The sequence below is a fragment of the Haliotis rufescens genome, unplaced genomic scaffold (assembly GCF_023055435.1).
Source record: "Haliotis rufescens isolate VD_foot unplaced genomic scaffold, xgHalRufe1.0.p SCAF_15, whole genome shotgun sequence".
Lineage (NCBI taxonomy): Eukaryota > Metazoa > Mollusca > Gastropoda > Lepetellida > Haliotidae > Haliotis > Haliotis rufescens.
Window position 1 is genome coordinate 24,314,152 of NW_025963835.1, and position 15,389 is coordinate 24,329,540.

Here is a 15,389-nt window from a genome sequence, read left to right on the forward strand (position 1 = left end):
TTGTTTTCCATTTTTATGGGCAAGAAGTCGTCAATTTTAAGTGGGGACTCTCGACGGCGACATCTAAGGCATTTGAATGTCAGTTATAAACGTAAAACATGAGTATAGTGACGGTAAAAATATGCATAACATAAAAACATTTTCTCGTGACTTTTTTTAACCTGTAGTATCATCGAGGTCGTTGACACAAGCATGCTGAATACACTTTTTTTAATTTTATTTTTTAAAGGAATTATCACATGTACTTGAACAGGCGATTAACGCTTTGCCGAAAAACTTACGGCATTGAAAGTATAAAAAAAAGTCAAAACTCTCTTCATTTATACAACGCTGTCCTAAATATATGATTATAAGTGCGTTTCTAGAAAAGTGTGATTGTTAATAGAAATTTTCAATTATTCGCATGTGATAGTGAAACTTACAAAAGTTGGCACAGCATAAATTATGGAATTGGATTGGCGTATGATCCATGATGGATTGTGGAGAAAAGCAACAAAACAAGCCACAGTATTTCGTGTAGGAAAAGTTCCCAACATTAACAAATAACAGTTGTGATTATTTTCGGGGGTCATGTCCTGACAAAATATGCTGACAAAAACACACTTCCCGTTATAGAATCATTATCTTTCTTGTCCGTATATATAATTAAACATTTTCACAGATTCTGAATATAATCCAACTATTACAAACGACAATCCGCTTCTTGTGAATAAAATAAGACCGACAACACCCTTTCTATAGGCACAGGTTCGGGTAGTCAGATTTGGTTGATGCATGTCATCGTACCCCAATTGCGTAGATCGATGCTCATGATATCAATCACTGGAATGTCTGGTCCAGATTCGATTATTTACAGACCATCATACAGCTGGAATATTGCTGAGTGCGGCGTTAAACAACAAACAAACCATAGAAATCGCGGCTTAAGTCGACTTTGTAAATACGATTCCGACTATATCATGAGTGAGTGAGTGAGTATGGTTTTACGCCGCTTTTAGCAATATTCCAGCGATATCACGGAGACACCAGAAATGGGCTTCACACATTGTACCCATGTCGGGAATCCATTCCGGGTCTTCGGCGTGACGAGCGAACGCTTGCACCACTAGGCTACCCGACCGTCCCGACTATATCATGAGCATTTTTAATTAATCATATCGCTCTTTGAAATCTTCGTTGAAAGAGCATGTTCGGTTGTACCTCAAGAGTTGTGAAATGTACAAATATGTTTGACAATGACAATCACATGTTTCTATAATGACCGTGAAAGCATATTCAGAATTGGTTGACAGCTTTAATTCCAAATAATACCATCAAATTTGTTCTTGTATATTTAGTCTCATTTAGTATGAGGTCGCAACGGAATTGTCTGGGTAGTCACACTCGGATTTCAGTGGGTAAAACACGAGACCCCCGGGGCAGTCATTAACATAGGGGATGTTTTGGGAACAAGATAAGAACTTAGTGTTGTCCCAGGGGTGAGGAAACAGTCCTTTGGGGGCCGGGCAGGTGACTCCGGTATAGCACGACACCGCCTCCTTGCTGTTACACCTGCTGATGATGGGGTCGAAAAGAGACCCGGGGGCACAGAGCATGCGGATCCCCATGGGACACACGTAGTAGTAGGCACAGTTTTGGGGGTCTGCTACATAGACGGCCTGGGTTTGGCACTGGAACATCTCCTGTGGAGGCGGAGACTGGACATCTGGAAACAGAATAATATAAGGGTAACGGTATTTTTCAGGGCATTATCATTTGCAGAAGCCCGAGGTCTTCCCGACGAAGGAGGGCAGTAGAAAAGACCGAGGGCTTCTGCAAATGATAATGCCCTGAAAAATAGCGTTACCGTTATTATAGCTAAAATGGATGGAATTTGTTATCAAATAAAAAGAAACAACAATGTCGATTTTGAAACATTTACTGCAATCAACACGAATGTCACTGACCCACTTTTACAAATATGGAAACGTCATAGAACAAACCAGATAACGTCACTATTGAACGTTACGTCACCTATCCCTATCCTATGACGTCACCTAACAACGGGCGTGATAATGGCCCGTCGTCAAGTAATATGAGGGCATTATCAAGTTACAGTGGCTCGCTCATTTCTGATAACATGCGGGCGTTTTTATGATAATTCTATCCATTTAGCTATAAAAAAAAGATATAGCAGATTGTGATCAGACCACCATCATATAATTAGATTTCAAATGATCCTGTGGCGTTTGCAAGGGCGGAACCAGCCTACGTAAAAGGGAGGGGTCCGAAATATCAAAATTCTCCCTCCCCCCGCCGACCCCCAACCCCCAACCCCTCTGGAGCCGCCTATGTTTTGCCTTCATGTTTCAACAAACCGATAAACATTACCCCCAGGTCACACTCACGAACGGACTAGTGTTTCCTGATTGTCAGGACTGGTGTAGCATTATTTCGCTGAACGATAGCACTGATTTCGTTTCGTTGTCAACAGTGATGTTATTTTAATGATTTTCCGGGGTAGAATAGGTCTTCAGCAACCCATGCTTGCCGTAAAAGGTGACTATGCTTGTCGTAAAAGGCGACTAACGGGATCGGGTGGTCAGGCTCGCTGACTTGGTTGATGCATGTCATCGATCCCAATTGCGTGGATCGACGCTCATGATATTAATCACTGGATTGTCTGGCCCAGACTCGATTATTTACAGACCGCCGTCATATAGCTTGAATATTGCTGAGTGCGGCGTTAAACAACAATAAAAAAAATTTTTTTTAAATGATTAAAAAGCAAACTATAATTGTTGACGTACTTCTTTTTATAAGAATTGACTTCATTTTGTGTTTGCGCTTATGGAGTTATAGACTTATAAAAACCAATATGCACGCATAGTTACGCGGATTTACAGAGTGTGCTCACAGACTTGTATGCCCCCATAAACGCACTGACTTACAAGCTATGAAATATATCATTCAGTACAGCCTTCGGGCAAGGCTAGGGGTTGCCCAACTGGTTTTTGAAGCGCTTGATCGTGTGGACTATGGTCTTCGTCACGATACTTCAATTTGTCTCTTTATTCAATTTACATCTTGTTATGCCATGAGTTTTAAAAAGGCAAGTGAAAGTTTTATATCAACTTGTATTCGTATTAATTAAATGCCACGTCTCCATTATCTAGAATATGTGTTAGTCTGTATCGTATCAGTTGTGATGGTTAACAATACAACACAAACGTAGCAGTACCTACCTGGGAAACACTGTAGCGGTGATGGATTGACGCTGGGATCTAGAACTGATAGACAAAACACGTTAATCCATGTATGTGAGCAAGTGAGTTGGGTTTAACGCAGCTTTTAACAGTATTCCAGTTATATCAAGGCATGTCAGTTTAAAGGGGGACGAAGATGGGATGCAGATCTCATGGGGTGCTGCTTGTACTAGTCCGGACTGATGCCGATTTATAGTGCTAGCTCTCTGAGATACCATGCCGCAGTTTAACATGAATACCCCACTCAGACACAGTATACTGACTCCGAGCCGACCAGTCCTTGTTTTACCCCCTCAATGCCGAGCGCCAGACAGGGTAACAACAAGTACCATCTTTAAACGTCGTTCGGTATGACGCGGGCGGGCATCGAACTGCGGACCTTCCGCTCTCCGGGCGGACGCTCTACCACTAGACCACGCCTATGTTAATGAGTTACGATCATCTTAGCGCTAAGATCGCATAGAATAACCATATCCACATCCACAACGTAGGTTACAACTGTTTTTATTTATATTCCCACGTAACATGTTTTCGAGCCCCTAAACAATATGTAACATTGCGCTTAATGAAGAAATCAAGGCTCACTGTAGACATCAAAGAGTTCGCCACCTGCCGCTGAAGTTATGTTACGAATTAAGCTATACGAGGTAAGATATTCAAAAAGTAATGAAAACATACCTCAAAACTTTTCACTGATGTATATTTTAATGAACCTTGATTGGATGATAATTTTGCAACAGAACAATCGTATGCACCAATTATGTATCGACTGCTGTTTGTAAACCTCCTGTCTGTTATGTCATGTGACTGATCATGCTGTGCATCTATTTTTAACTTGACTGTCATGGCGGGGCACAAAATCAGGTGACGGTAACAAGATGGCGCCTGATTGACTCGTCTCACTTGGCGAGGCATTATCGCGATTAATTTGACAAGATGTGGTCATTTGACTATCCAATTGTAAACAGAAACAAATGTTCTCAAAGGTAAGTCTTAGTTTTAGTGTAGTGTGATTGTTATTAGAGTGAGTGAGTGAGTATTGTTTTACGCCGCTTTTAGCAATATTCGAGCAATATCACGGCCGGGGACACCAGAAATGGGCTTCACACGTTGTACCCATGTAGGGAATCGAACCCGGGTCTTCGGCGTGACGAGCGAACGCTTTAACCACTAGGCTACCCAACCGCCCCTGATTATTATTAGACACGTAATGAGAAATACTCCTTATGGGCTCGAAAACACAGTACGCGAGGATATGTGAGTGAGTGAGTGAGTGAGTGAGTTTGCTTTAAGCCCGCTTTGAACAGTATTCCAAGCCCGAAGTGATACAAGTCTAAGACGTTTACCCCTTTGGTGAAACCCACGAGGTACCCAAGGGTATGGTCCTGACAATCCCAGAAACATTATCGGGATTCGAACGAACGATCATAGGTTTCTGGCTCTACACAACAAATTCCAGCGCCTTAGGCGACTGGTCACAAGTTCCCCTAGTATGTATTTATCACAAGAGCATGAATCGTTTACATTCAATATCGACATTTATCAGCTTGGTTCAATGAACACATAACCGGTTCCCCAAAAACATAAAACACTCACCATAACACGTTGAACTCGCTAAGTACGGCAAAAGAGTCTCAAGATTGTCGTAATTTCCCAGGCTGAACAACCTGCAGGTATCCATGGTGATGTTGACAAAGCCTGGCAACCCGCCTCCTGTATTGGTAGCAAACAAGTTGATCCCATCGTTCAACGCTGCAGCCGATGCACTTGATATGCGCGCAATGACAGTCTGGGCATCCGGTGACGTCAGATCGGCGCCACCGTAGGTCATGATAACGCCAATTTTAGGTACAGCGCCTCTCCCAGCGGAGAGTAACTTATGGACCTTCTGGATGGCTTTGGGAACATTCTGTCCCCCAGAAATGTCAGCAGTGTATAATTTTCTTTGAGACAGGAGTGTTATTCTTGAGTTCACAGTCTGGCGTGTGACTCCCTGGTGCAAGTCGGCAATGACCACGGGTTCTCTGCCATACAAGACCAGGCCTACCCTGGTGTTATCCCGTGCAATGTTGTAGTAGCTCACCAGCTGGGTGAGGAAATTCTCCAGGAATCGGAACTGAGATTTTGGCACAGTTTCGGATCCTGGTACTGCTATGACAATGTCGGCCGGACCACTGCAATCTGTGGATGAAGGAGGGGGAAGGTGAAGAGTGAGTGAGTATGGTTTTACGCCGCTTTTAGCAATATTCCAGCAATATCACGGCGGGAGACACCAGAAATGGGCTTCACACATTGTACCCATGTCGGGAATTGAACCCGGGTCTTCGGCGTGACGAGCGAACGCTTTAACCACTAGGCTACCCGACCGCCCCGGAATGTGAAGACCATTGTAGTGTTCATATATACAGTCGACCCCCTTCTCAAAATTGTTATTGTGGCACATGCATCCTTCAAGATAGTGATACAAAAGTCGAGTTAAGTCACATTTTGGGTTCGAGACAGCGCTATGGATTTTTATCTCGAATTCGAGATAAGCGGGTCAATTTATTGTATATTGTATATTGTCAATTATAAAGTCGGGCGGTCGGGACCGGAAAATAGTTTCGAGACATCGGTTCATTCGAGATAACAGGGTACGAGATAACGAGGTTGGACTGTACATGGTTTGAAGTCTTCAGTATTGCCTACCTCATCTACCCTTTATTAAACTTAAGCGTAGTAACGAGTGGGTGAGTATTTCAGCTATACGACGGCGTGTCAGCTTGGTGTGGGGTTTAAGCACGAAGTGATGCAGGTCACTGACGGTCACCGCCGATCACGAGTCTAGAAACATAATCGGGGCGAATCTGGGATTCAAACCAACGATTTGAGGATTCTGGCGAGCCCAAGGGACGCAACTCTGCACAGAGGATTGGAGCACCTCAGACAACTGTAGTGAGTGAGTGTGGTTTTACGCAGCTCTTAGCAATATTCCAGCAATATCACGGCGGGGGACACCAGGCTTCACACATTGTACCCATGCCGGGAATCGAACCCGGGTCTTCGGCGTGACGAGCGAACGCTTTAACTACTAGGCTACCCGACCGCCCCAAGACAACTGTAACACCACCATCCGAATCAGTGTAATAATATGTTCTGTTTGTTAGTTACTTTATTTCCGGAATGTTACACGGAAACCTTCAGATTTCAAGAATGAATTTATAACGTTTTCAATTGCTGTACTAACAGTTATATATTGTGGCCGAGAGGGTACATCGCTTTATCGACAACAGTTGCGACCGCGAGATTAAGCCATACCACGATGCGAGAAGGATATAACACGAGACGAGAAAGCGATAATATGAGACAAGAAAGCGATAACACGAGACGAGAAAGTGATATTGTTGCGCAAGAAAATATCACTTGTTCATCCCCCGGTATCGCTTTCTCGTCTCATGCTATCGTTTTCTCGACTCGTGTTATCGCTCTATCGCTATCTCGCGACCGTAGTTGAAGTCGATAAAGCGATGTCCCCTCTAGGCCACCATAGTAACACAGTATCATAATAAATATTTTATCGTGACAGTAACATTGCTTGAACACTTACCAAGTGATAAGACTGTGCCGACGGTGATGAAGAGAAGGACAAGACGCTCCATCGCGTCTGTTTAAGATCTGTAAGAAAAGAGTGAAACCACTTCAACACTGACAGTAGATTATAGGGGGATGTTAATTTCAAACACGGTGCACCCATCTTTACTCAGGTGTCTAGACCGAGGACCCGTGAGCCTAAAGTGGAAACTGGGGCGCGCCTGTTGCTTTAACTGTTTATGTTATATACGAATGTGTTATTCATTGGATTCAGGGCATGGTTCTGGTCTCGTGGGCATAGACTCGTGGAAGAACGTTATCGGGATGGGCGGCGGGGCAGTCAAGCTTGGTAAAGCGTTTGCTTGTTACGCCGGGCTCGATTCCCCACATATGTGAAGCTCATTAATAGTATCTTCCGCCGTGATATTTCTTAAAGTATTGCTGCTAAAAGCGGCGCAAAACCATTCTCACTCACTGTATAGGGATAAAACAAACGCTACCTTTATACGTTTATGTCCTGATAAAGTCATTCGCCATCTGTCTGTTGCATGAAGAGTTGTATCAATAAACATGAAGCTAGAAACTCGCCTATCCTATCCATATTTGAATAACCTACATCTATGAGCCATTTGTATTAAGTGTAACTAGAGTTCGTCTATGAATGTACAATGAAACCTCGTTTATCAGGACCTTGTTGTTTTAGAAACCCCATATTCCGGGCACATACTGCTTGGAAGTCCTCGAGTTTCATCATAATCGCATTTATCAATTGTGCTCTGTCAACTAAAATGCTTGGCCGAGACACTGAAAGCGCCCCCAACTGTGTTGCAAAGTTGCAAGAACATTTGTCTTAAACGTTCCTCGTTACTTATGAGCATCCTCATCTCTGCACCTGTACTCAGCAGACGCAATTCAAAATTAAAATATCGTTATTGTCTAGATCTAGATGGTCTGGTCAAGACTCGTTTGCTTGCAGACCGCCGTCGTATGGGGTGTGTGTGTGTGTGTGTGGGTGGGGGGGGGGGGGGGGGGGGGGGGGGTTACTGCTTTACGGGGTCAGACAACAAACATTTTATGCCAATCGTGTTAGCGGCGGGTGCTTACCGGTAGGGCAGAGAGTGAACAGGTTTTGACACCAGGTTTCACGAACACCTGGTGTCATCGATGATTTTCTGTGTCACTTCATACAATATTCACCTCTATTTTGCCTGTTACGAGAAATCGAACCTAATTCGGCGGATAACCGAGACTGGTTATTCTCTGGCATTGACGTTTAATATTTAAATGATGCAGACTCACAGTACTCTGAAGCCACGAGGTCTAAATGAGACATGTGTTTAACCGGACAATTTCACCGGAAATGTTATTGTCCGGATTAAATTTAATATTTGTTATTTTATATTCAATCATCATTAATTGTCATTACGAGATACAGTTAACTACGTTTATAACGAACACACTTATAACGAACTGACGGATATAACGAACTGTTTTTTGGTCCCGTCCATTTGCTGTAAATATGTTTATAACGAACTACGGTTATAACGAACTAAATTTAGTGGTCCCTTTGAGTTCGTTATAACCGTAGTTTACTGTATCTCGTAATGAGAATTAATGATGATTGAATATGAAATAACAAATATTAGATTTTTTAAACTTCAGATTTGAGGAGAAAGGTTTTATATAAATAAAAGCGATAAAACACTTTCCACCATTATAAGAAATATAATTCTTGTGTTTATGAATAACTAACAAATAGTGATGACGCTAGTATTAGTATTAGTTCGTGAGCCAAATTCGAGACAGGAATTAGATTTTAGTATATAAGAAACATATTTGAAAATATATCTTACGAACGTTACGTATGCAACACCAACTATACCACGCAGCGTACACTTTTACCAAATAGCCACGTCAAAACACAGCCTTATACTCACGGGACTCTGGACCTTTTACCTGAATGCCCAAATGAAAGATCTGGTATCTATTTATACCGACCGTGCCCTTTCTAACAGCCAGTTATGTCTAACCACTGAAGACAGGTTGTATATAACGTCTTGTCGTGATTTGACGTCACGGAGGTTCACGAGGATTGTCAATTACCCGGATGTGCTCTCCCTTCAACTCTGCGTTCATTTGTCAGCATGTCTCCTGAGGACAGTCGGGACCGATACAACAGAGAGCCGCCACACGTGATTCAATATAGCTAAAAGATATATTATATATGACGTCATTTGCATATTTTATTTAACAGTTTCTTGTGTGAGGCTCATTGCTTCTGAATACGCAGTAATAGTAATGTCATGACTTTAGAATAATGCAAACGGGTGAAGTTGTCAATTTGCTACGTTTTGGAATAGTTTAGGGTGTTTTTCAATGCGCAAATCATGGTTTATAGCTAACACTGAGTGAGTGAGTTTGGTTTTAGCATTTCAGGTACAAGTATATCAGGGCGTTTCTCGGGAGAAAAGGGGGGGGGGGGGGGGGGGGGCAGGGGTGGCCCAGTCGTCTAAGGCGCCGCGATTCGCTGTGCAGATTTGTGTCCCTTGGGCATGCCAGAAACCTATGATTGTGGGTTCGAATCCCGGTTCGCCCCGATTATGTTTCTAGCTTTGTCAGCACTATACCCGTGCTCGTGGGTTTCACCAAAGTGGTAAACGTCTGAGACCTGCATCCCTTGGGGCTTTCCTCCCACATTAAGCTGACACGCCGTGATATAACTGGAATACTGTTAAAAGCGGCGCTAAACCCAACTCACTCACTCTCGGGAGAAAAGCTCGAAGTTACGCAAATCTTAGACGTGTAACTATTCGTTGAAACCAACGATCACGGCTATTGTGCAGACATACCATGAAACGCGATTCTGTGATACGAACCCACAATCACAGGTTTCTGGCACGCTTAAGGGAGGCAACTCTGTACAGCGAATCGCTACACCTTAGACGACTCATCCACCCATGCCTACATATTAACAGTGAATATAAGTTAAGGGCATCCGTGGGAACACTGATGCATAAAATACCGAACATCAGCAATCTTAACAAATAATGATAATATATATTTTCTTACATTGAAACCTCGTTAATCCGGACACCACTATTCCAAGCAAACTGTCCACAATCGCGTCGCATGTACGTAGTAGTTCCTATCGCAAATGAACAGACGTTGTCGAGAAGATTGCCCGGAATGACAAGGCGTTCCGATTAACAGGATTTAACTGTTTATGCAAGTTCAAATCGTGCTGCTACGAGCATCTTCAAGCTTTAATGGCGCTCGTATATCAAGCCATGCACTCAGGACAATATTCGCTTTGATAATTAATTGCTACAGTTTACATGACGTATTCAAATTTATTCCTCCAAATATGCACATGTATGCATAATGAACATCATTGACATGTTGTAGTAGGGAGGACAGATGCCCTCCGGGTCCCCGCGTCTGCGCCCCCCTCACAGTCGACATGTTTATATCATCAGCAATCACTCACTGGAATAATTAAGCAATTAAAATACATACATTGCATTTAGAACTTCATAAAGGATGTATGGAATGTTTGAAAACTGTCACACTGACATTTTCGTGTTATACCCATGTAAGCTCTTGTCACACGATATTTTATTGTATGTGGCGTCCATTTCTGGTGCCCCAAGCCCTGACACTGTTTGACTGTTGCTAAAAGCGGATTATAACCTCCCTCCCTCCCTCCCTCGCTCGCTCGCTCACTCACTCACTCACTCACTCACTCACTCACTCACTCACTCACTCACTCACTCACTCACTCACTCACTCACTCACTCACTCACTCACTCTCTTACTCACAAACTCACTCACTCACTCACTCACTCACTCACTCACTCACTCACTCACTCACTCACTCACTCACTCACTCTTATTGTATGCTCGCATGACCTGACCTGCTGTATCGGCTGACCCCATTATCTGGGCTAATCTAAGATTAGTTAGTTGGCAGACACCACATCTGGTTGTTAGGTATTGTATTGATGACTGATCTTATGAATAGAACATATATCATCGAATATTTATAAAATACCCTTTATAGCCAAAATCTGAATTTATAACTGTGATATAGAGAAAACGCTTTCTAGAACCGAAGAGAGTATAGTTGTTGTATATAGTGTAGTATAGTTGTTGTACCGTATTTGTCAATAATGCGAGATTATATTTATTCCATGCTTGTCAAAAAGAGGAGAGTATAGTAATGTCATATTTGTCCATTAGTATAATATAATTATGCCATAGTTAAGAGGAGAGTATGATTATTCCGTATTATTTTATATGAGGAGAGTATAGTTATTCCATCATTTGCTATTAAGAGGAGAGTATAGCTATTCCATATTTTTTTATATGAGGAGTGTATAGTTATTCCATCATTTGCTATTTAGAGGAGAGTATAGCTATTCCATATGTTTTATATATGAGGATTGTATAGTTATTCCATCATTTGCTATTAAGAGGAGAGTATAGTTATTCCATATTTTGTTTATATTAGGAGAGTATAGTTATTCCATCATTTGTCAATAAGGGGATGGTATAATTAAGCCACATTTGTCAACAAGAGGAGAGTATAGCTATTCCGTTATTGGTCAACAAGACGAGAGTATAAAAGATATGGACAAATATGACATTACTATACTCTCCTCTTTTTGACAAGCATGGAATAAATATAATCTCCCATTATTGACAAATATGGCACAACAACTAAACTCTCCTCTTATTAACAAATATGGAATATATATACTCTGTTCTTATTGACAAATACATGTATGGAATAATTTTACGCCCCTCTTGTTGCCATAAATGAAATGTATGGAGGGGGAGCGGGAAGGGAGCCTGGGATTTTGTGAGTGAGTGAGTGAGTTGGGTTTAACGCCGCTTTTAACAGTATTCCAGTTATATCACGGCGTGTAAGCTTAATGTGGGAGGAAAGCCCCAAGGGATGCAGGTCTCAGACGTTTACCACTTCGGTGAAACCCCCGAGCACGGGTATGGTGCTGACAAACCTAGAAACATAATCGGGGCGAACCGGGATTCGAACCCACAATCATAGGTTTCTGGCATGCCCAAGGGACGCAACTCTGCACAGCGAATCGCGGCACCTTAGACGACTGGGCCACCCGTGCCCCCGCCTGGGATTTTGTATGGAGATTAGATATTTTTCAGCAGCAGCTACAAAACCAGATATATTTTCTTATTTAAAACTACCAGCATAAATCTTTTGTTAAGCATAACACCTTGCAAGAATGTATTTTTTGTGGCAAGTAATTTCATGTTTATATAAAGACTGAAGAATAATTAATTGTTTCACAATTTTCGGGGACAATATATTTGTTTCGACTGCCGTATGTCGTTAACAGATAAATATTATTACTTTTGTTTCTTGAATTATACTTACATCAATAAAACAAAAAGGGTACTTACAGATAAGAGTATAATGTACGCACACCTGGTTCATAGGAAATTGTACAAAGCACGTTTGAACTATAAACGTAATGGCTTAGAGTGTTTGTAAGTTTTACAAGATAAAATTTATACTGGCTTTGCTACGGAAGCGTAGTGGGGCCACGGTGAATTTTTTTGGTCTAAGTATCCCCTACGTAGAACTTAGTATCCCCTACGTAGAACTTAGTATCTTCTACGTAGGACTTAGTATCTTCTACGTAGAACTTAGTATCTCCTACGTAGAACTTAGTATCTTCTACGTAGGACTTAGTATCTTCTACGTAGAACTTAGTATCCCCTACGTAGGACTTGGTATCTTCTACGTAGAACTTAGTATCTTCTACGTAGGACTTAGTATCTTCTACGTAGGACTTAGTATCTTCTACGTAGAACTTAGTATCCCCTACGTAGGACTTAGTATCTTCTACGTAGGACTTAGTATCTCCTACGTAGAACTTAGTATCCCCTACGTAGAACTTAGTATCCCCTACGTAGGACTTAGTATCTTCTACGTAGAACTTAGTATCTTCTACGTAGGACTTAGTATCTTCTACGTAGGACTTAGTATCTCCTATGTAGGTCTTAGTATGGCTTAGAACCACTATCTCCTATGTTGGACTTAGTATATCTTACGTAGGACTTACTATCTCCTACGTAGGACTTAGTATCTCTTTCGTAGGACTTAGTATGGCCTAGAAGCACTATCTCCTACGTAGGACTTAGTATCTCCTACGTAGGAGATACTAAGTCCTACATATGAGATACTAAGTATTACGTAGGAGATAGTGAGTCCTACATAGGAGATAGTAAGTCCTACGTAGGAGATACTAAGTCCTACATAGGAGATACTAAGTATTACGTAGAAGATACTAAGTCCTACGTAGGAGATACTAAGTCCTACGTAGGAGATACTAAGTCCTACATAGGAGATACTAAGTATTATGTAGGAGATACTAAGTCCTACGTAGAAGAAATTAAGTCCTACGTAGGAGATAATAAATCCTACGGTGGAGATACTTAGACACACAAAAAAATCACTTTGGCCCCACTAGGCTTCCGTTCTTTGCAGTACTGGCCAAGGAATATCTAAAAGGCATGTGAGTTCTACGCTGTATCGAAGAAACAGACTATGATAGACGATAAAGCCTATTCTTTACTTTGCTGCTTTTTCTTTTCAGATCTACGTTAAAAACGTTTTAACTGCCACATCCACCAAAAAACTTAGTTGTCAATTGCTAAGACTGCCGCACCAGGGCCCCGCTCCACAAAGCGATCGTAGCTCAACGACAGTCGTAAGTCTATGTTAAGGTTCGAGAGTTTCGATAACTTTAGGGCTACGATAGCTTTGTGGAACGGACCCTAGAAGTTGAACAATACTCAATGACGTCACTATTTGACGGATTAACAGTTCAACATGTTAAAATTATGACGCGCACATGTAAACAGGTTGTTGGTGTACAATTTAGCAATAAACACAAGGGGAAAAACAGCCTGCTTTACTGTCCATGGCCACGGTAACCTATCAACATGCTATACAGCTTGCGGTGGTGATATTGTCTACAGCAGTGAAGTACAGTATGTACATATAAACACAAACAGGATGCAAGTGAGTGGGCACTAGAGAAAAACTATATATCACGTTGAAGAGTTCACTTAGTGCAGGTCCTATTTTTGTGTCTTATAGTCCTCGTGTTGAGAATTGTTTGTGTAACATTGTCGCGGGACTCCGATGCAGGATCAGTCCATGCCTGTCGTGATAGGCGTCTTAATTTTTTGTTTGTTTGTTTGTTTGTTTGTTTGACGCCGCACTCAGCAATATTCCAGCTATATGACGGCGGTCTGTAAATAATCGAGTCTGGACCAGGCAATCCAGTGATTGACATCATGAGCATCGATCCACGCAATTGGGATACGATGACATGCATCAAGCAAGTCAGCGAGCCTGACCACCCGATCCCGTTAGTCGCCTCTTACGACAAGCATAGTCGCCTGTTACGGCAAGCATGGGTTGCTGAAGACCTATTCTACCCCGGATCTTCACGGGTCAGGCGACTTAATGGATCAGGTGGTCAGGCTCGGGGACTTAGATGACTGCGTGTAAACGTACCTCGAGAGCGGTGGTCGTTGCTCATAATATCAATCAGTGGCTTGACCGGATTAGGGTCGATTATTCACAGCCAGCTGTTATATAGTTGGACTATTTATGAGTGCGGCGTAAAACAACAAATACACAGTGCATTAATTGTGCCTCAAAAAGTGGAATCCGGACGACAAAATACGACCTCAGTAAATATTCTGTCGGTGAATTGAAGATTTTATTAAAGTATCAAACACGTGTCATCGAAGACAAAATAGCCCCTCCATCATGAATGATTCGGGAAAGTGCCGCTTTGTACAGTATTTCAGTTTTCTGGGTTTCGAGGCAATGATTACAGGATTCTGACACATCAAAGGCAGACAACTCTGCACAGCCAAATGCGGCGCCTTAGACGACTGAATTATCCGTCCCATTAATGTAACAACTCGCATGAAAGGGGTACACATTATTATTACCATAACGTTTGAGTCTTTTCACCACCCGGTCCACGTTTGAGGCGTTTAAATAAACAATGTCGTAAATGTTCTTTTAAGACTCGGCAATACCTCAGTTATACCACTGTAGCCTGTAAATAATCAGGTCTGGACCAGACAAACCGGTGACTGAGAGCGTAACTGAGCAGCACTTACCCATGTCACAGGTCCTGACCACCCAATCCCCTATACTAGTCACCTCTTAAGACAAGCTGACACGCCGTGATTTAACGGGGAAACCGTTGAAACTATCGTTAAACCAAATTCACTCACTCACTCACTCACTCACTCACTCACTCAGCAACCCATGCTTGCCGTAAATGGCGACTTTGCGTGTCGTGAGAGGCGACTAACAGGATCGAGTGGTCAGGCTCGCTGACTTTGTTTATAGCTGTCATCGTATCCCGAATTGCGTCCATCGATGCTCATGATGTCAATCACTGGATTGTCTGGTCCAAACTCCATTATTTACAGATCGCCGTCACATAGCTTGAATATAGCTGAGTGCGGCATTAAACAGTCAAACAAACAAACAAACAAACA

General features: G+C 42.2%; 1 protein-coding gene across 3 annotated transcripts; it reads right to left on the reverse strand.

Annotated features, from left to right (window-relative positions):
• Positions 1-1,274: 1,274 nt before the first annotated feature.
• LOC124128512 (von Willebrand factor A domain-containing protein 2-like) lies at positions 1,275-13,519 on the reverse strand. Of its 3 annotated transcripts, none has more exons than XM_048396350.1 (5): positions 13,501-13,519; positions 6,832-6,899; positions 4,842-5,426; positions 3,225-3,269; positions 1,275-1,705 (listed from the first exon to the last, which is right to left on the reverse strand). In XM_048396350.1, exons 2-5 carry the CDS (start codon positions 6,881-6,883, stop codon positions 1,344-1,346), a joined length of 1,044 nt encoding a protein of 347 aa, XP_048252307.1. In that variant the 5' UTR covers positions 6,884-6,899; positions 13,501-13,519; the 3' UTR covers positions 1,275-1,343. The 3 variants fall into 3 exon arrangements, with proteins under 3 accessions (XP_048252307.1, XP_046347900.1, XP_046347901.1); XM_046491944.2 differs by lacking the exon at positions 13,501-13,519 and adding an exon at positions 8,753-8,890; XM_046491945.2 differs by lacking the exon at positions 13,501-13,519 and adding an exon at positions 8,772-8,862.
• Positions 13,520-15,389: the final 1,870 nt, after the last annotated feature.

What these genes read in the sequence shown, in the direction of transcription:
- LOC124128512 (XM_048396350.1), bottom strand. Translation starts at nt 6,883, where the DNA reads ATGGAGCGTCTTGTCCTTCTCTTCATCACCGTCGGCACAGTCTTATCA. An exon ending in AGCGAGTTCAACGTGTTATG is followed by an intron (nt 3,270 to 4,841) that starts GTGAGTGTTTTA and finishes TTTGTCTATCAG; the next exon opens with TTCTAGATCCCAGCGTCAAT. An exon ending in ACCGCTACAGTGTTTCCCAG is followed by an intron (nt 1,706 to 3,224) that starts GTAGGTACTGCT and finishes TTCTGTTTCCAG; the next exon opens with ATGTCCAGTCTCCGCCTCCA.